At 38.2% G+C, this 22,393-nt stretch overlaps 1 protein-coding gene across 1 annotated transcript in view; it reads right to left on the bottom strand.

The window, feature by feature from the left end:
- The window catches only part of SMC5 (structural maintenance of chromosomes 5), a 104,522-nt gene that overhangs the window by 5,773 nt on the left and 76,356 nt on the right, over positions 1-22,393 (bottom strand). The window contains exons 16-21 of the mRNA XM_006834913.1: positions 19,178-19,301; positions 18,620-18,742; positions 4,449-4,574; positions 1,062-1,106; positions 535-630; positions 16-120 (exon numbers count right to left, since the gene is read on the bottom strand). Coding sequence (XP_006834976.1) covers positions 16-120; positions 535-630; positions 1,062-1,106; positions 4,449-4,574; positions 18,620-18,742; positions 19,178-19,301 — 619 coding nt within the window. The remainder of the gene's footprint in view (positions 1-15; positions 121-534; positions 631-1,061; positions 1,107-4,448; positions 4,575-18,619; positions 18,743-19,177; positions 19,302-22,393) is intronic.

Raw genomic sequence — 22,393 nt, 5'->3', positions numbered from 1 at the left:
AAATTAAACAATTACCTGTGAAATGTTTTCCCTATATTTATCCAGCTCTACCTTCTTTCCCTTTAGCTCCTCAGTTAATTGTTCTATTTCTTCTTCTCTTTTTGTATACTCCTCAACAACCTGGCACGAAAGAGAGATTAAGATAAGTCTACCAAAGATAAAATTTTGTATCAATTAAAACCTTAACTGAAAATACCAACTGTGTTGCACTGTTTGTATGCAATTAATTTATGTTCTTCTAATATACTGAAAATGTCGTTTTTGTAGCCTTGAAAAAATATTAGACATTGCAGTATTTCAGGTTAGCCCAACTATTCTTTTTATAAAGAAAAGGCACAGAACACAGTGTTCCTTAGGAAGAATCTATTTAAAATTCTAATAGATTCAGAATCTGGCATTTAAAGCACATTGTTCCTGCTGTCTAGCTTATTATTACCAAGAGCTCTGGTACAGAGTGGGAGGCAAGTACTGGAGAGAACTGTGTGTGTGTGTAGAGGTGGCAGTTGCAGAATAGGAATAGGGATAGAGGCATACTGTAGGATTCAGTCCTGTGAAGCAAGATGCTCTTGATCTTTCTTCAGTTAACAATGCATCAATTTCATCCAATGTGTTTGGAAGATCCTGGAACGCCTAAAGGAGAAAAAAAATTATCCATCGTTACAGACAGTAAAGTAAAAACAGTTTGATTCAAATGGCCAAAAGAAAAAAAAATAATCTGCTGAGTATTACATGTTCAACAGCATGCTAACACATAATAGCAATACACACGAATTATAAACAGGGTGACTTTTTTGGCCTTCAACAAGCTTACACTTACAAGGAAAACAAAATGTACACACATAGTAACATCTTAAGGCAGTGTATTGATGTTGACTACTACAATAATTGGTACACATTATCTAGGCTATGGGAGTTTAGAGAAAGGAAGACTCAGTTCATGCTACAGGAGAGTTAAGAGAATTCAGAGACCTAGAATTCAGCTCTGGGCCTTTAGGCAAATGGTTAGGGAAAAGCAGGGAAGAGGGGATAGGAGCTTGGAAAAAAGAATGAGCACGGCATACCATGGGGGGTGAGGAGTTGTGTCCATTTGGAATGGTGGGTACTTGCTGAATTGGTAGAATGGGTCCAGAATATGTGGGGCATTGAAAGAGAGCAAGAAGTTAGAACTTTATACTGTAATTATGAAGAACCACAAAAGCATCCTAAGAAACCAGTTACTTTGACAGTAGAATTTCACCACACCGCTATTTTCTGAGTCCAGGACATAGAGACAAATTAGAACAGATACATTCCTATGAAGGAAGGCAAATAATTTATTTTTTGCCTAGCAGACAAACCACAATGTCCATATACTACATGCTACAAAATGAGTCTTAAAATGCTGTAAAGAAGCCTTAACTATTACATTTATTGTTGTTAAGTGCCATCGAGTCGGTTCTGACTCATAGTAACTCTGTATTGGGTTCCTGAGGAGTAGCTGGTGAGTTTGCACTACAGACCTTGCCGTCCAGTGCATTATCCTACAGCGCTACACCAGGATTCCAAATATTACATTATGACAACTTATTCCAAACTTCTTAGAACTGACACCAGGGTTTTCAGGGCTTTAATTTTTTATGGATACAGACTGCCACATCTTTCTCCCATGAAACAGCTGGTGAGTTCAAACTGTTGACCTTTCGATTGGCAGCTGAGCACTTTTAACCACTGCGCTCTCGATATCTACAGACTTCAGATACTTTGTATGTAATGTATACAACTGGGTTTAAACTTCCTGTTCGTACTGTGGTAAGCTTAAGTGTTGCAAGACATGTGATTTCCATGTGAACAGTTCTCTCCAACAGTTGTTCAGGGGACAACTGCATTCTGCTGAATCTGAACTCATGTGCCAGCACTTACTTGGTGTCTTCACTTGATTCAAAAACAACAACAAACCCAACAAACACACTGCCACTGAATCAATTCTGACTCATAGCTAGATAAGCAGCTGGATGTTTATTATAACCACTGTGCCACCAAGGCTACCTGACTCTCTAATAGGACTCTGAAATTTAAGATGGTGAAACAGAAATCTTCATTTCACCCACCATCCTTACTCCTTTAAGTGAACTCGTTTTCATTAGAATCTTTGTTTCAGTAAGTAGCATCAGTATTTATTCAGGTGAGAAAATCTAGATCTCTTATCCGTTACCCCAAATCCATCAGCAAAGCTTGCTGGCAATGACATTAAGGGATATGCCAACTCTGTCAACCTTTCCCTTTGACTGCTACCCTAATTCAACTCCCTATAATAATTCCTTGCCTTAACCAAAGCAGTAACCTTCTAAGTCAGGATGGGGTATGTGCAGCCCATTGGCCATATAAGGCCCATGAAATCATTTGGTCAGGCCCTACCAAGGCAACTGCAGTTCCAGTCATCACATTAGGGGCAAGTTAATTCAAGGTTTGACCAAATACAGCAGGCTAATTTTCAAGTTGATAGTTTTGTATGGCCCACGAATGATATTATGAATTTTGGCATGAAAAAGGGTCCCCCATCCCTGTACTAAGTGATCTCCTTGCTTTCAATCTTGTATTCCTACCCTACTTTTTCCACACAGTAGAGTGCTTTTCATTATAAACTGTAATTAGTCTTATCATTCCTCTGGTTAAACTCCTCCAGTGAGTTCCATCTCAAAGCGAATAGAACCCAAACTGACTCTATGGTCTATAAAACCCTACATGATCCGGCTTCTGTCTACTTCTCTGTTCGGATTAGATTAGATCCACTGAGTTTCTTTCTATTCTCAAACGTGCGATACACACATCTGCTTCAGGGTCCTGGTATTAACTGTTCTCTCTGCCTGGAATACTTTCTCTAATCTTCACTAGACTTATTGCATCTTTTCTTCAATTAAGACTCATTTAAAATATTATCCTCTCAAAGGAGCCTTCCCTGACCATCCCTGTCTCACATCTTACTTTGTTTTATCTTCTCAGTACATCTTACTACATATCAACATTATCCATTTCCTAGTTGATTTTTTTTTTCTTTTGTCTGACCACCCTATAAACTAGAATATAAGTTTCAGTAGAGAATGAATTATATCTGTTTGACTCAATTCTTGAATATAACATATAATAAATATACTTTTAACGAATTATCTTCTAATGTTATTTATTCCTTTCCAAAACAGTGTAACATATCAAGAATTGAATTATGCTATTTTCTGAAAGAAAAAGGTAGTATAACTATTGCACTAATATTTCTTATTTCATGAATGCTGTTGTTAAGTATCATGAGTCAGTTCTGACTCATAGTGACCTTGTATAGGATTTCCGAAGAGTGACTGGTGGGTTTGAACTTGCCAGTCTTACACTACAGCGCCACACCAGGACTCTTTTTCATGATAGCAAAGTGTACGTACTTGGAGAAGTTCTAGTATACATTAAGAAATAAGTGTCTCAACTTGTTTGGCAAATATCTACTCAATTACCACAATGTACCCAAATAGTCAAATTCATTCTCTGTTATCATTAAATAAAAAACTTTTGAGGGTTCAAGAATTATAATCTAAATGAGTCATTTTCCAGTTCGGTTTAAAGTTAAGTATATATTTCATTATCTATTGAAATAGGAAACATTAGATATTATAGATGAAAAGAAAATACAAATGTCAGATACTTAAAAATTCACTATCTATTCTATCATTTTATTTTGACATTATTCTGAAAGTAGAAGCACAATGTCACTGCAACTTACCAGCTAAAGCCTAAGGTCACAGGGCTATATAATCAATATGGTGAGATTTAGAATAAAGGGTAGCATTTCCTATGTTACTAACACAGTGTTATGTAAGCATATAAAATAGAATAGAAATAAAAGTATTTTTCACTTTTCTAGATGCTGGCTCTAAATATGCAGCTTCCACTGAACCCTAATTAAACACATCAACTTCTGGGAAAACATTTTCATCTCATCTTTGTTTTTCTAAATACAAGTGGGCTTCCAAAAGCCCATGGAAAAATTCTATTACCTTTCAACTACATTTTTATTGAACTTTTTGAAGTCCAATAAAACAACGGTTTCTAATAGAACAATTACTAGTACTATGTCTCCATGACAAACTCCAACCCTAGTCCTTAAAGCAGGTTGGATGGAAAAAGCTGTTATTAGAAGAATGAATGCTATTACACCCGAAAGTTAATAATACATCTTAAGAATCTTAGTACTAAGCAGGAAGACTGATTAAGCCCAGATTCGAGTACAGCAGAGAAAAAGCTATTAGACAAAATTGCTTCCTATACATATTCACTTTAAAAATGGGGAGTAGGGGGAGTTTCACGCTTTCCAAGGCACATCATGTTTTTCGTAGCCTTGTGCACAGTCTAACACACTGTGAACTCAAAAAAAGAATGTGTCACAGAGAAACATGGTAACTGAGGCAGTGTATCCATTTTATACTTACTGTCTGGTACTCCTCAGGAACTGTCTGCTCTGCACCGAGGTTACATACTTGCCTCGCTCTCTTCATAAGTTCCTTGCATTTCTGCAATAGTCTCTGCCTATTTTCATCCAATTCAACAAAATGTTGCTATTACGAGAGAAAAAAAAATTGAAAATAAGGAATGTTAAATAAAAACACAGAAGGCTGTTTCATTATGCAACCACATTATTATCAAATAAATTATTGTCATTGTAAAAGTCAAATTAAGTTAAATTTTAAAAAGTTAAGAGAGCACATTAATAGCCTGGCCTGTGTCTGATTCACAAGAGCAATTCACGTAATTGTCTTTTTATGACTTGGTTTAACTTAGCTATATATAATCAGATTCTTATACAATTTGAAATACACAGTATGTTTGCCTGTCAGAAAACTCAGCATTCAAATACAGGTAGAACCTTTAAATAGTGTTTGATATTAAAAGTAGAACCTTTAAATAGTTTTCCAAGTATCTTTTATGTAGTTATCATTTAATCATAGACTCATTCATTCCTTATCAAATCATTATTGAGAACCTATTAAGTACTGATATTATACAACGGGGTTTCAAAAAGTTTGTGGAAAATGGACTGAAAAGGTAATAGAACTTTTCTCTGAACCTTCTGAAGCCCCTTGTACTATGTATTGAACATAGAAAGGTGAAGGAAAAGAGAACTAAAATCATTACCTTACAGGCACAGTTACTATTTACTGAATACCTATTATGTGGCTAGGCCCTTCACTCATATCATCTCCTTATTTCACAGTAACATTGTGCCATAATACAGGCCTCCATTCTGCACATTAGAAATAAAAACGACTGAAAGGAATTAATCAACTTGTCCAAGTTCATCATGAGTGCTGATAGAACACATAGATGCCTCTCAGTGGGAGCACAATGGAAGGAATTAAGTGAAAAGTATGTGTGGTGGGGGCAGGGAATGTACGGCAGTTCAGTCTAGTCATTACAACAATTGAACAGTCTTGATGGACAAGAAATTACTAAAAAAGCAGGAGCAGCATGAGATAATTCCAAGGATAGGTGATTATAAATTCAAACGCACACAAGCCTCAAAGACCCACTTATTTAGGGAACCGCTAAGTCAATATGGCTATATTGTTATCTGAAAGGATGTATCTGTAAGAACGTAAAAGAATGACAAGGTGGGCATAGGCCAGATGACAACAGTTTTACGTATAATAACGAAGACATCTAGTTTACTGCATATGTCCTGTGGGCCAAGCACTGCTATAACCAATACCCTAAATACTAACTGGAGCCCCTTGGTGGTTAAACAGCTATGGCTGCTATTTGAAAGGTTAGAGATTCAAGTCCACTTATCGGCACCTCAGAAGAAAGGTCCACCTTCACCAAAAACCCTATGGAGCACAGTTCTACTTTGACACACATGGGGTTCACCATGAAGTGGAATCAGTTTGATGGCAACTGATCTGCTTCCTTTGCTTTCTATTAATTAACCTAATCTCTAAAATAGGGAGGGAGCACCGTGGTTCCATACAATAAGCACTGAACTGTGAACCACAAGGCCTACCAGTCGCCTCTACGGAGAAAGATGAGACCTTTTGCTCCCTCGAAGATTTAAGGTCTCAGAAACCCTTACAGCGTGAGTTGGAACCAGCTAGATGGTGTTTAGCAACAATAACCCCTTTAACAATCTTAAAGACTGGTACTCTCTTCTTTTAGATGTGGCTCATATACATTAAGTAACTTGTTCAAGGTAACAACTAGCAAGTGACTGTTCTGAGAAAGAAAACAGGTTTAGCACAAAAACACTAGGGGTAGGGTGGGGTAGGTATCATTAAGACATTATTAATATTCTACACCTGAGATATAGTCCATTAACATCTCTGGGACCAAAATACTGACATCTGTATTTTTAATGAGGTCCTCTGGTGCTTTTTATGTATACAAGTATGAGAGCATAAAAAAACATGTCAAGACAACAGTTATAATAAGCAAAAGGATACATACCCACTTCTCCTTTACTGACAAGGTTATACTCCAAATACCAAATCACTAAGCAAAGAGCACCAATACGTGGCAAAGGAGGATGATTATATCATCACCTAACTGGCAAACCACTGAGACTCATCATAGCCCCGCCAAATACACAAAACCTTACACCAGCCATCACTACTCATCTTGCACCTCGCATCACTATTGCCAGGTGTGTGCTGTTTATAACAAAATGTTGGGGCACTTTTTACTATTACCACAAATGTGATGTGTCAGGCAAGGAGATAACTGAGGAGTGTAACCTGGACTGAACTGAAAACATGAACAATTCTTTATACTAATCACTTAAATACTAGGGTTTCCTAAGATTAAATCCTCAGTTGCTATTGACAGAGAAAAAAGGAAAAAAAAAAAAAAAAGTTAAAGCCTTTTTCACCCCTTCCTACACTCTCTCTCTAGGGCCCACTGTACTCAGCAAAAATGAAAACAAGGGACAACTTGAAAGAACTTAAACAGTACTAATGTCTTCTATTCTTGTCATTTATTCCTATTGCTAAAATAAAATGATAGAACATTTAAGAGGGCAAAACCTTGTTTCACAGGTTTCCTCTGTTTAATGGCATATAGCTAATAAAATGTTCATCTGAGAAAATGTTTGTGAGCCACAAAACCCGCTGCCATGGAGTTGATTAGAGCTGAGAGAGACCTAGGATGGAGTGGAACTGCTCCATGGAGTTTCAGAGGCTGGAGGCCTTTATGGGAGCAGGCTGGCCCTCTTTTTCCCATGAAATGGCTGGCGGATTTGATTAGTAGCCCAACACTTAACCCAATACATCGCCTACATCTTCAAATAGTACTTGTTTTATGTTGTTTGCTTTGTTACCACAATTATTGCTGAGCTTCCCCCCCCCGCCCGCCGTGGGGGATGGAAGAGTATAATCATGTAAGATAATATTGTAAAGTCAAGCTAGACAAAAAGGCTTTGTTTACATTTCTGTTAGAGTCTAGTCTTTCACAATTATAGAGAATAGAAAATATTCCATCTGTATAAAATATAAATATTCCATCTGTATAAAATAAGGAGCTCTAGCAGCATAGTGGTTTTACGAATTGGGCTGCAAACCGCAAGGTCAGCAGTTTGAAACTACCAGCTGCTCCGCGGGAGAAAGATGAGGCTTTCTGCTCCTGTAAAGAGTTACACCCTCAGAAACCCTGTTCAGGGTCGCTATGGGTCGGAACTGACTCGACAGCACTTATCAACAACAACATAAAATATAAAGGGGACAATAAATGGGCAAAGTTTATAAGATATCCACCACCTATATCTCCGAAAAGATTAAACTGCAGGTGTATATTCGGGGAGAAAGGAGCAATTACCAAATCTTTCCGGAAATTCATTTTGAAAAGTTAAATTGTCATGAAAGGTGTATAGAAACACCTTGACATTAAACAAGGAAAAATCTTTCTAAGACTGCCCTCTAGTGGAGGAAATTATGTTTACAGAATTTCTTATTAAATAGCATGTTGCTCAAAAACTTAACAGTCTATTACAGTAAGAGTCAAACAATATAAAAACCATTTTCCCTCTGAAATGAATTAATAAGTGTTAGGTAGCATGAGCTTTACTACAATATTAGGTGTAAGTAAACATTAATTTTATTTTATACAAATACAAGAATGACAGTTCATCCAGTTTGATTACAAATTCAAAGTTTTAGTACATCAAAGAGAACACACATAATTTTTTGTAATTTTTAAATGTCGACTGAAAATTAGAAATTAGTGATCTTAATAGACTTTTTGATACACATGACTACAAGTACTATTCCATTAAATTTAATTGTAAACAATAAAGTAATGGCAATAATACTAACTAATTGGATAGAAATATATAGACCCAAACATAGTGAGTGTAATTACTGTCACTGAATTTTGTATACTTAAAAATTAAGAAATTGGCCAATTTTTGTTACATATATTTTACCATAATAAAAAAAAAGTACTATTTATCTGTTGTTGTTGGAGCTCTGGTAGCGTAGTGGTTACGAATCGGGCTGTGAACCTTAAGGTGAGCGGTTCGAAACTACCAGCCGCTCCGCGGGAGAAAGATGAGGCTTTCTACTCCCGTAAAGATTTACACCCTTGGAAACCCTGTACAGGGTCGCTATGGGTCGGAACCAACTCGATGGCACTTAACAACAACAACAACAATTTATCTGTTAAATCAGTCAAAACAAGGCCAAGGGTAGAATGTGGACTATAAGTAAGTTAAGGATGAAGCTGAAGAAAATTAAAATAAGTCCATAGGACCCAAAATGTGACCCTGAACACTGTTGTTATTGTTGTCAAATGACATCGAGTCCAGGGTTTCCAAGAAGTAGCTGGTGAGCTTGAACACTGGCCAGCCTTGCGATTCAAAAGGGCTTTGCAGTCCAGCACTTTAATCAACAGTGCCACACCAAGAATCTGACTTTGAACATACCACACCTGAATTTAGAGATCATCTCAAGAACAGATTTGATGCATGAAACACTAATGACTAGAAGAGTTGTGGGATAACATGAAGAACATCACACAGGAAGAAAGAAAATGGTCATTAAGGCAAGAAAGAAAGAAAAGACCAAATGGATACCAGAAGAGACTCTGAAACTTGCTCTTCACCACAGAGATGCTAAAGTAAATGGATACTATCACATGGCAGCCTTGCCTTGGCTACTATAAGAACAAGCAAGTTGTTCGCCAGGGAGCCATGAGGCAATCAATCAAGTCCCTTCAGGACAAACCCCCCTCCAAGACTGAAACTCAAAGAGAACACATGAGCAGGCATGTAAGCTTGCTGGCGATCACATTGGAGAGGGGGAAAAGCAGCAATGAAGAAATGGGCAGAGTATGACCACAGTCCATAGACTCCCATCGACCTGCAGATGAGAGAAAGAGGAGGAAGGGCCAGTTGGTCCAAAGTATGGTGAGACCTGGGGACACCTGAGCCCATGGACAAGGACATAGCCCTGGACGGCTAGAGCTGAGAGAGAAGTGTCCATCAGATACGAAGTGAGGGGAGAGGCACAAGAACATCCAAACCTGTTGAGAGTACCCATTTGACCTAGCCTCGATGGCTTGACCAGAACTTGTCTAGAGGAAAATATAGAAACAATTTTGATAAAGGAAACAAGTGTAAATTGCTACAATTTGATGAATCTGACCTATACTTATTGATGTAGTAACTCAAAATACCAAGTAAGAGGGAAGGAGTCTTCACATCATGTATCAATCCTATCCCCTCTGTATACAGGGTAGATAGGAGGGCCTATAAAAGACACTAAGTGATTGGCTTACACGTTTTCAAGAGGGAGTTTAGTTTCAGAGTGTGCGTGGGAAGGTAGAATCCCCACTGAATAGTTCTCATGTTGTCTAGACAGGTCTAGTGAAAAGAGATGGGGATAACATTCTTTTGATTCAATACTGAGTAACTGTTACCATGACTAACAGTGACTATCACAACAGTACAGGTAGAAGTTCTGTACAAAAAGGTAGTAGTTAATATTACAGTCCAGGAACATCAAGGGAGAAGACCACAAGCGGAATGTGGGACCTTATCCAGAGAAGCAGCGACACCAGAGATGGAGGCAGAGAGGAGGACATGGAGAGGGGGAGCAGCTGAAGACTCTAGACTCATGGAAAGAGAAAAGTTGTGTGTTGGTGACCAAGAGACAGGCTTGCAGAATGTGCCCTTTGGTTGTTTAAATGATTATATATTCTTGAATGTTTTAAATGTGTACATCAAAACAACAATAACAACAAACAAACAAAACAGAGGGAATAGAAGCATATACTGTTGAATGATGATGCACGGAGGAGATTGTGATCATTGCAATGAAACAATGAGTGTAAATGTTCTCCCACGTAAACTATCACTCAATTCACAATAAAGATCTAAAAAAAAAAAAATTAATGTTTTGGCAAGTTAAGTATTATAGCACTTAAAAGCCTGGCATGGTTGGGAATTTGTTGAAGATGAGTCTCAGACAGCTTACTAACTTGGTCTACACATATTCTAGAAGTTAGTGAGATAATTACTAAACTCTGGCTCACAAACTATTCACCTTTTCTGGGGATGTTCTATAGGTCTGGAAACCATAATGTTCTATTTTGTTGCTATTGTTGTTAAGTGCCATCGAGTTGGTTCCGACCCATAGCGACCCTGTATAGGGTTTCTGAGGAGCCTCTGGTGAGCTTGGACCACCAAACTTGTGGTTCGAACGGCTTTGCAGTCTGGCGCATTAACCCACAGCGCCACACCAGGACTTGTTCTATTTGCATTCCCCAAATTTGAGTAAGTATCAAACTCCATGGTGGTAACCACCCCTACAATCCTCATAAGAGACTTAATGGACACAGTGGTTAAGGAGCTCAGCTGCTAACAGGAAAGTTGGTGTTTAGAGCCCACCAGCCACTCTGTGGGACTCTGCTGCCCTAAAGGTTTACAGACTCTGTTCGCTAAGAGTGGGATTGACTTGATGGCAAGTTCCCTCAAGAATACAATCCTTACTGTCATTTTGTGTCAACTTTTTAAGAATTTGTTTTCATAATAAGAATAAAGGACAAAAATCACAAGTGGTAGTAATGGTTCCTTAGTGCAATATACTTGTGTACAAAGGACCAAAGAGATGAAATGATTTCTCCCCAGTTCAGATGAAGCAGGATAGCAAAAACAGATAAGAACATGTGTAGGTAAACAGCAAACATGATAATAAAAAGGAGCAGGTCTAAGAGAAAGTGAACTACCATACGTCTGTTCTACATACATTTTTTTCACTCATTATTCTGACTACAGATATCCCGATTTTACAAAATGTCTACATTAATACTGGTTTTCATTAACGGAAAAAATATCCAAAGAGGATTTTTGCTTTTATGGAAAAAGCAAACCTACCATTCAGCATTTGTTTTGCAGCTTTGAATCATGTATAATAGAAAACACAGATTTCAAAGCAGCAGAACATGATTAGGATGATAAATGAAAGCAATTTTGTTGGTAGGTGAGTAAGTATGACATTTGCAAAAAACGAGGCCACAACAATGAGGCCTTAAGGGTTTAGCCTTGGGTAGCAGTAGAGAAGTATAAAGACGTGAATTACAGGTAGTTCCCAAGTTGTCATGTCCAACCCATAGTTCTAAACTAACTCCAGTAGTTCATTACATTATTATTGTATTAGCCCTACTCCTCACTTATCTTGTTACAGGACAGTATGCAGTTATGATAACAGTAAAGAAATTTTATCCAATTATTTTGTACATTGATGACATATATCTAGCAGTAGCAAATGCAGAGGAGCAAGGCAAGAACAACATTGGCTGTGATGGGTAACGTTATCTTTCAACTTGGCTAAGCCACTGTTGGGCAACAACATAATGATACAATTTGGCAGCTAGGCCATGATGTGGGCACTCTCCATTTTTATGTAACACTGATTTTCACATAATGAACAGGTTTTGGAACCTAATCACATTAAAAAGTGAGGAGTAAGTATGTTGTGTTAAAGACGCTTCAGTGTGCCTGGAAGTGTTTAACATCTTTATGCACAGAAAGGTACATTATATATTTGACTAGCTGATATTAAACATAAACCATACCTCTGTTTCAGCTTATGTACAAATTCGACTGAAAGGTAGGATTTAGGACTAGAGCTCATTTGTAATCTGGTACTATCTGTATAGAAAAGATGTAGTTATGTCTGAGTTGAGGCAAAAGTCAAGGAAAAGAAGAAACAAGCACAAGAGAATCAAAACGTGCTAAAGTTTCTCCAGATAACTTTAAATAAGTGAGTTAGAAAAATCAAAATGATGCCTGAGTTACGTGGTCTATTTATGTTCTTTGGCTAACAGAGATGAGTATTCAATAATAACAACTGTCATATTAAATGTGTTATAATACCTTGATTTAGACGTAGGTGAAGTTGGTAAGAGGCTGAAAACTGAGTGGTTATTATTTCCAGGTAATAAAATCTAGAGGAATAGCAGCTAAACAGAGGTTACTTCTCTGGACACTGTAATTACCTTTTTAAAAAAATTAATTAGCAATTCAAAGTTTGAAAACACCTCCTTCCAAAAAACATTCCTACTCTCCAGAAACATAGTAGCCGGCTACATTCTCAAAGCATTAATATTTCTAGCACTTATAAAAATACCTTATCAGTCTGCACCTAACCTTAAAGAACATCTATTTAAACTAAAGCTATTGGAAGAGTATCTCTCACTAAATCAAAACTAAGTTAAAGTTTTGGGAGTTTATTCCAAAGCCATGATTTGGTGATACTTCTGAAAGATGAATCTCCTATAGGTTTAAGAATAAAACAGGGTCAATGTAACTGTGATGGACTTCAACCTTCATATAGTACCTGCATGAAGGGTCAAATTCTTCATGAAACCTCTTCTATTTCCTATGAAGACCTGGGTTCCTAGGCTTGATCAATTAGGTAACTTTAACATGGGTTCTAATAGAATCACACCCTCATGAAATATGCATTGATAAGGCTCTTGGTTAGTAGCTAGTTCTACCTCTACCAGTCCACCCACAGCCTATAGTTTGGTTGTGTTTGTTTTCTTTTCACGGAATCCCTTCTGCATAGTAGAATGTATGTTGTACCCCGGCTGCCTTCTTCCCCTTTTTTAAGTTTTGGAGACAAGAAAGGGGGAGGGAAGGAACTTTCCTGTCTTCTATGCCTCTGGCTTTCACTCAGTGTGAACTAACAAATTCTACCACACCAAAACTGACCCTCACCTCACTTTGGCTGTTTGTGCTATATGTATAGGCATATGTTTTTATTTCTTTTGGGTAAATACTAGAACAGCTGAATCATTTAAGAAATAGCTATGTTTTTTCCCAAATGGTTGTATACTTTAAATTCCCATTAACAGTGAGAGTTCCAGTTGCTCCACACCTTCACCAGTACTCTAATTTGATCAAAAACCAAAACCAAACAGGCTGATGTCAAATCCATTCCAACTCACAGTGATCCAAATCTTTCTCCCTCAAAGTGGTTAACCCACAGCATCACCAGGCCATTCCAGTCTCCACTGAGCTCACCCACCAGTGTAAAAAGTTTTGTTCTCAGGCAGTGTGTGTTTGAAAATGGATGACTACAACCCCCTAACCTCCCCAGAGAGGGGCAGTCTCATTCTTAGGATCTGCCGGGGTATGTCCTTAATGAAAATTAAGGTCCCAAGGCTATAAGTCATGAGTCAGACCCCGACCAAGGTGGCTCAGAACCAATCCTGCAAGATTTTCTAATCTGCATAGTATACACAACCCCAATTCTGCTCGCTTTTGTACTTCTCTAGTCCTGCTTGTGATAGTGAAGGGGTAATCTGCTCCCACTTAGGATTTTATGAAGATTTATTTTTTGTCTTCTACATTCTCTGGTAGCGTAGTGGTTACGAATCGGGCTGTGAGCCGTAAGGTCAGCAGTTCGAAACTACCAGCTGTTCTGTGGGAGAAAGATGAGGCTTTCTGCTCCCATAAAGATTTCCAGCCTCGGAAACCCTGTACAGGGTCACTATGAGTCAGAACCAACAGCACACAACAACAACAACAACATTCCATAAGTGGCGCTGCGGGTTAATGTGCGGGACTGCAAGATCGGTCTGAATCACAAGGTCAACAGACCAAGCTCACCAGCTGCTCTTCAGAAACCCTATACAAGGTCTACAGGCTAGAACTGACTCAACAACACTTAACGACAGTTCCATAAGCACTGCTGCTAACTGCATGCAAATCTGGTGGTGCAAGCCCACCTGCCACTTTTTGGAAATCCTATATTGGGTCGCTATGAGTTGAAACCAACTTGATGGCACTTTAACAACAACATTCTCTAGAATTACCAACATGACCATGACTCCTTTGGACAACATTAAAGCCTCATGCTGATGGTGGTCACCCTCATCCACAGGATTTGTCTTTGTTATATCCTTGCCCTGTTTAACTAGGGACAGACCAAAATTATGCATATGCAAGTTGAGGCTAAAACTGAAGAAAATTAAAACAAACCCATGAAAGCCAAAGTATAACCTTAAGAACACCCCACCTGAATTAGAGGCCAAGTCAAGCAAAGATGTGATGTATTAGACACTAGTGACCAAACAAGCTGTGGGATGACATCAAGAATATCACCCATAAAGAAAGCAGAAGGTTATTAAAATTGTTGTTGTTAGATGCCATTGAATCAGTACCAACTCACAGTGACCCACCCACACCAGAATGAAACAATGCCTGCTCCACGCCAACCTCACAATCGTTTCCATGTTTGAGACCACTGCTGCAGCCGCTGTGCCAAATCATTTTGTTGGACGTCTTCCTCTTTTTTATGTGAACCTCCACTTTACCAATCACAATATCGGTCTATGTGGACTGGTCCTGCCTGATATATCCAAAGTACTACAGACAAAGTCTGCCCATCCTGAGTTTCAAGAAGCATTCTGGCTGCACTTTTTCCTACACAGATCTGTTTCTTCTTTTAGCAGTCTGTGGTACTTTTAATATTCTCCTGAACACCATAACTCAAATGCATAAATTCTTCTATGGTCTTCCTTATTCACTGTCCAGCTTTCACATGCACATGAGGTTACTGAAAATACCATGGCTTAGGTCAGACACACATTACTCCTTACACTGACATCTTTCCTCTTAAACACTTTAAAGAGGACTCATAGCCAATTTGCTTAATGCAATACGTCGTCTGATTTCTTGACTGTTGCTTCTATTAAGTGTTGATGGTTGATCCATGCAAAATGAAATCTTTAACAACTTCAATCTTTTCTCCATTTATATAGATTTTTCTACTGGTCCAGTGGTGAGGATTCCCCCTCCCCCCCATTTTTCTTCATATAACTCAGCTTCTTGGATTATTTGCAAAAACCACAGATTGAATGAATATGGCAAAAAAAGTACAACCCTGGTGCACACCTTTCCTAATTTTAAGCCATTCAGTGTTCCCTTGTTCTGTTCAAACAACTGCTTCTTGGTCTAGGTAAGTGTTCCAGAATATTCATTCTCTGCTATGTTGTCCATAGCTTGTCATGATCCACACAATTGAAAGACTTTACATAGTCAATAAAGCACAAGTAAACATAGTGTAGTGGCTGGTAACCTCAAGGTCAGCAGTTCAAAACTACCAGCTGTTCCCACAGGAGAAAGATGAGGCTTTCTGCTCCCATGAAGACTTATAGCCTCGGAAACCCTATGCAGGGTCGCTATGAGTTGAAAACAACTCCCCTGCACACCATCACTAAACATCTTCCTGAAATCTCTGCTTTCAACCAAGATCCACCAGGCATCAGTACTGATATACCTCATTCCATATCCTTTTCTGAATCTGGTTTGAACCTCTGCAAGTTCTCTGTAAATGTATGATTGCAGCCATTTTTGTATTAATCTTTAACAAAAATTTACTTGCATGGCATATTAATGATATTGTCTGATGATTTCCACATTCCGTTGGGTTACTTCTCTTTGGAATGGGCACAAATACTCTTCTACTCAGTTGTCTTCCAAATTTCTTGGCATAGATGAGTGTGAGTGCCTCCAGTGTTTAGGTCAGTGTGGCTTCCAACCGTGTCTTTGCCTTCTCTCATGGACAATTAAAAAAAGAAAAATGATTTTAGCTTATTACTACAATTGCAAAAAATATAAGCAAACATACACCTAGCCACTCTACCACTCTATCTCGGAAATCACAAACATACTACACGCACTTTTCTTCACTTATGAAACACACACACTGTTGTTTAGTGCTGCAAGTCGGTTCCGATCCACAGCAATCCTGTATAGTGTTTCCGAGGAGCAACTGGTATGAGCTTGAACCGCCGACCGTGCAGTTCAAACCGACCTTGCAGTCCAGTGCATTAACCCGCAGTGCCATGCCAGGACTCTCTACACATACATTGGATATCACTTCTTAGCAGGATAGTGAGCTATTCAAGCTTTCCCTTTTATTTCCATTTGCTCTGACTTCGTCCATACATTATTTATCTAATAGCTTTACTGAGTTATAACCTGTTGACAAGTGCCGTTGAGTAGGTTCCAATTCACAGTGACCCTGTATAGGGTTTCCAAGGAGCAGCTGGTGGATTTGAACCACCGACCTTGAGGTTTGCAGCCTAGCGCTTATCCTATAGTGACACACCAGGAGTTATAACTTAAACACCATAAAATTCACTCATTTTAAAGCTACAATTCAATAACCATTTGAAAATTTACAGAACAGTGTAAACATCACCACAATCTGATTTTAGAACATCTCCACCATTCCAAAAAAAGATCCCTTGTGCCCATCATCCTTTCATTCTTAACCTTTTTGTATCTTTCTTTGAGATGCCTCTTGAATAAAGCACAATGTTAGAATTTACTCTGAAGTCTTTTTCTTCTTATAGATGAATTATATCCACTTATATTTAATGAAAAGATTATGATTGATAGTTGGCCTTAGTTCTATTGTCATTTTATGTCATATTACTTCTATATCATCTATATGTTGTTGTTAAGTGCCATGGAGTCAGTTCCAACTCACTGCGACCCTGTACAGGGTTTCCGAGGCTGTAAATCTTTATGGGAGCAGAAAGCCTCATCTTTCTCCCATGCAACAGCTGGTAGTTTCGAACTGCTGACCTTGTGGTTTGCAGCACGATTCGCAACCACTACGCTACCACATGTGCATAAAATATGCAATCTTTAGTTATATGAACTATTTAATAATAATCCCCGCCTTTATTCTTTGTGTATCTTGTGGTAATTTTAATGGTTACCTTTGTGAATATACTTTAACACCATAATATCATTAGCATTTTTGGGGGGATAATGTCAATATAAACAATTTTGAAATTAGCTAGTAGCATATATCCCTATCTTCCTTTCCCCCAAAGCATCTAACATGATCTATTATTACGCCTTCATGTTCTGATTATAGCTATAGGACAGTAAGTAAGTGTATTCTATTTTACTTGTTTAATTCACTTTCCCATTTTCAGAGTTGTGCTTTAGCTTCACTGTTACACTCATCACTATGTAACATATTTTACTGTCTCTTTTCTCCATCATGTAGCACCAGTTCTCCTCAGTAGCTTTCGTTTGCCTTAGAATAAGTGACATTTTATTGCAAGGGAGCTCTGGTTAGTTTGAGAACTCATAGGACCCAGCACTAACAGTGCAACTTTTCTGGAGTCTACAAAGCCAGTTCCAGCAGCTCTCAAACTGGTCTGTGGACCTTTCCACAACTAATGAGGAGAGTACTGGCTGACGATTTGATATTTGGGTTTTGTAAGTCTTCCCTCTGCTTCTTGCCACACAGTTATTAACACCATTCCGGTCTTGATGCGGTTGCTGATTTGATTCTAACCAATTTAGTTCATGTTTCTTACGTCTCTCTTTTAAAAGCCATTTTCTTTTTTTATGTGTAGTAAATATATAGGTAAGAAAACATTTGTTTGCCATTTCACCAATCTTCACCTGTATAGTTCAGAGATAATATATGTCATGCTGCTGTACCACCACCATGTCCAGGGTTTTGCTATGCTGGTGGTTAATATGTTATCCTTGTTGCTCTTCTCTTTTCACAAAGGATTTGAGAAGATAAAAAAAACGGTGTCACTGTTACTACCATTTGGCTGCCAGCTATTCTTGAAGTTTTAAGTTAATTTAGTATATCCCATTTCCCCCCACAGATTTTAGTGTTTACCATTATTTCACATATATTCACAGAAGATTAAATCACCTAAGTTACATGCTAAGGCTAATCTTAAAGGTGCTAAGTAGAATCATCCGCAATGTACTCTATGGGGTATACAAACTATAACACTATTAGTTGCTACTTGGTAATAGAAATGACTACAATCAGTGTGGATTAAGGAAGCAGACAATGGACTCTTGTTTTCATCAGCTGTATCAGATACTCTGGTTGCTCTTCCTTTATCATTACCACCCACCCTCTGATTAAACAGGATGAAATGCACAGTACAAAGAGGCTGGGTTTGAGTATTCTTTCCCATCAGAAGATGAATTACATTTGTATACCAAATAGCACACAACAACAAACTACATATTTAAAGTGATGAGACATAATATACACTATCAAATTGGTCTGAGGCTAGAATACCAAAATATAAAAATAAATGGAAAAAATCATACCTCTGTGACACGTAGTTGTGAAGATGCAGCCATGTAATCGGACTCTAGTTTGTTTTTCTCAGAGATAACTGTAGTATTTTGAAGAATTAAATCTACTTTTTGTATATGTAAAGAAGAACAAATCTAGGAACAAAACCCCCAAGAGTTCAGTTTTTATGCCACCTGGTTTAGAACTAAGAAAAGTCATCTTTTTTTAAATGAAATTATGAAACAAAAGAAACAGCATTTTTCTAATGTGACTGATACCTCCCTTAAATTGTTCTTTGAATAACTATCTCATATAAGAGAATTTTTTAGAAAGTGTTTTGCTGTATATGGAGTTTTCTGGAAAAAAATAACTTAGTCTAATGAGTGCTTTTTAACTTATTTATTAACCTATAAAGGTATATGTCAAGTAATGAAGCAAATCGAAACTGTTGATAAAAATCTCTTGCTTATATAAGTAAAATATCAAAAACCCTAGTCGAAACCATCCTTCCCCCCTGAACAAAGCTCTCTAAAGGTTTTACTATTGTCTAATTCACCTTCTATTAAATAAAAAAATTTTAAATGCCTCACCTTTACTAGGTTTGTTAATTCAGTAACAAGTTTTGCTTTTTGGACATTTATTTCTTTGATTTTGGTACTTGCTTTTCTTTCTTCCTCTTCAAGGTTGCAAGCATCCTGTTCCATCAATTTTAAACTGTATGAAACACAAAATGATTTGGAAATCAGCGTAAAACACAAAGAAATAGCCAAAATCCTTAGGCCACTTGTAGCTTTATGGGCTATTTAGTAATACTACTAGGATATACAAAGGCTAGCTCCAACATTAAGCAATTATTCTATACATTCACCAGTACTATCTATTGAGCTATACTATGTGCTCAGTACATTCTTGGTAATGCTAGTACTAATGGTATAGCATCCAGAATTAGAAAGATGTATCTGAATTCTCTTTTTGCCACTAGAACAAATAGTGTACTCTGGACAAGTTACTCTTTTTAGCTTCTGTTTCTTCATCTGTACGTTGATTCATATAGTTCTTCCCCCAGAAGGCTGTGGTAAAGACTTAAAACGGTAATACACATAACACCCTTAGAACAGTACCTGGATGATAGCTAATTGATAAATATTAGCTGCAACTATTGTTATGATAGTCCTGGTGTGGCGCAATAGGAAAAGTACTTGACCTTAAGGCTGGTTTGAACCGCAGGGTGGGCGGTTCAAACTCACCAACTGCTCCTCAGAGACCCTATACAGGGTTGGTATGAGTCAGAACCAACTTGACAGTACTTAACAACACCTGTTGTTATAAGGAGATCTGGTAGCACAGTGGGTCAGCAGTTCAAATCTACAAGCCTCTGGAGGGAAAAAGATGAGCTTTCTGCTCCCATCAAGATTTACAGCTTCTCCTATCAAGTGGTAGATGTCTGGCACTAAAGTCTCATTCCAGTACCCCATGTTGCCTTCAAGGAAAAACCAAGAACCAAGGAGGCAACCAATTAAATAAGAATGAACAGGTTCAGTGGATCTTATAAAGAATGAACTTACTGGGATGTGCAAAACAGTGTTGGGGAGGGAAAAGGAAATAAGTAGGAATGAGCAAAGATTTTGAAAGTCAATCTAAGGGAGTTGTTGTTGTTAAGTTAGTACAGGGTTTCCAAGAGGTGGCTGGTGAGTTTGATCTGCCAACCTTACAGTAACAGTCCAGGGCTGATCCTATAGCACCATACCAGGACTCTGGTCTAAGACGAGATGTGTTGAATTCAATTTCATGTACTAACAGTATGAAATCACAGCAGATATTCTTGAATGGAGGAGGACTATGAAAAGCACAAAAACTTAGTAACAGCATCCTGGGTAAAGGACTAGGTTAAGGAGAGACTACTAGTAGGTCTCCACTGCAGGATCCCAAAATGAATAACTGAAGAGAGAAGGCAGGGGGGCTCGAAATGGGTATACAAGATCATTTCACTATAAGAAATCAACAACACTTTACAAATCCCTCAGTAGAGGGGGTAAGAGACAGAAAGCAAACAACAGAAGACTCCAAGAACCTATGAGAGCAAGTTATAAAGTAGTGCTACAAAACCACAGAAATGGTCATAATGCCGAAGTATCGAAATGCAAAACGTTTCTTGACTCATCCTCCATCTAGGTCTACATAATTCTGAAGATTTGCACTCTTTGATTTACACATTAATGAGTCAGTTTTGACAGCCTCCAGGGACTCAACTCAAATTGTGTTCCTTTGAAATGCTGAGTTTTGGGAACAAAAAAAGTCTGAAAGGGCAAGATCAGGGCTGCAGGGTGGGTGGGGTAAAGTTTCTCAACAAAGTTCTCATGTGACCTCCCTTGATACCAACTAAGAATGAGCAGGTACGTTATCATAACGGGGGAAAAATTCTTCGGTGAAACTTTCCTGGCCCTTTCTCACCCATGTAGTTTTTAGTTTTCTTAAAACTTTTCCCAAATAAGATCCTATGACTGCCTTGTGTCCTCTGAGAAAATTTATCAAGATTGTTGTTGTTAAGTGCTGTCGAGTTGGTTGTCTCAGTGACCCTGCATAGGGTTTCTGAGGAGCAGCTGGTGAGCTTTAACCACCGACCTTGCAGTCCAAACTGACGAGGATTACCCCTTTACAGTCCCAGAAAGTCTCTCTAACCTTCTGATCTCTCTGCTTGAATTTAAATGGCCTGGTGTGGCACTGGACAGGGTTAATGCATTGGACTGCAAGGTTGGTTTGAACCACAGTATCAGCAGTTGAACCTCACCAGCAGCTCCTTGGAAACCCTATACAGGGTCACTATGAGTTGGAACCGACACGATGGCACTTAACAACAACATGTGGAGTCTCGGTATGGTACTTTAGGATAAGCACTGGACCACAAGGTTGGTCTGAATCGCAAGGTCAAGCAGTTGAAACTCACCAGCTGCTCCCTGGAAAATCCTACACAGAATCGCTAAGAGTCAGAATTGACTAGATGGCACTTAACAACAATCAGATTTCCTCAGAAGCTAGTTTTGACTAGACCTTGGTCTCTGAAATGTGCCGGCCAATCCAAGGTTCATAAATGGTTATGATCTGTCCCATAAAATAGTCTTCAGTAGCTTCGATCTTGCTTAAAAACTGATGGAAAGATCAGCTCATCTTTGTGTAATACTTTTGGCACACATCAAGCAGAAAACTTGCTGCGGACTAGATGCTCACATAAAAGTGAAACTGCCAAACCATGTGAGATCCCAACTTCAGTAGCTATCGCGTCAATGGAAACGCTGTGACCTTCCGCCAGTTTCCGAACTTCAGTCAGTTTCTTCATTTACTGAGGCTGATGGTCACCTCTTTCTTGGCATATCTTTGAGGTCTTCCTGACCTTTCTCCAAATACTTGATCTATCTAAAAACTGTTGTTTTATGTAGGGCAGCATTCCTGCAAACTTTATGCAAATCTTCAATGTTTCAGAAGATGTCCACTTGAGTTATCTTAAAAATTTATTAACTCTGATCTCAAAATCACTTTTTTCCCATGGCATAAAAAATATCCCTTTAAAAAAAATGTATCTTTTTTTCAAAGGGCGCCCTAATGGGACTAAGACACATGTATTACCGAGAGAACTTATTTGCAACCATCTGCTGATCTCTGGGATATATTTAAATACATTTTATTTGGAATAAACCTTTGCATGTATATAAACTAGAATTCATACACGTAGGTATTGTTTTTAAAACGTATTCTTGGACAATAAAACAAATAAGGGCCAAAGAAACATATGTTTTCAGACATAATCAGTC

This window comes from Chrysochloris asiatica, unplaced genomic scaffold, assembly GCF_000296735.1.
Source record: "Chrysochloris asiatica unplaced genomic scaffold, ChrAsi1.0 scaffold00014, whole genome shotgun sequence".
Classification (NCBI taxonomy): Eukaryota; Metazoa; Chordata; class Mammalia; order Afrosoricida; family Chrysochloridae; genus Chrysochloris; species Chrysochloris asiatica.
Note: the sequence above shows the minus strand (reverse complement) of the source record. Positions and strands in the feature narration are given on the sequence as shown.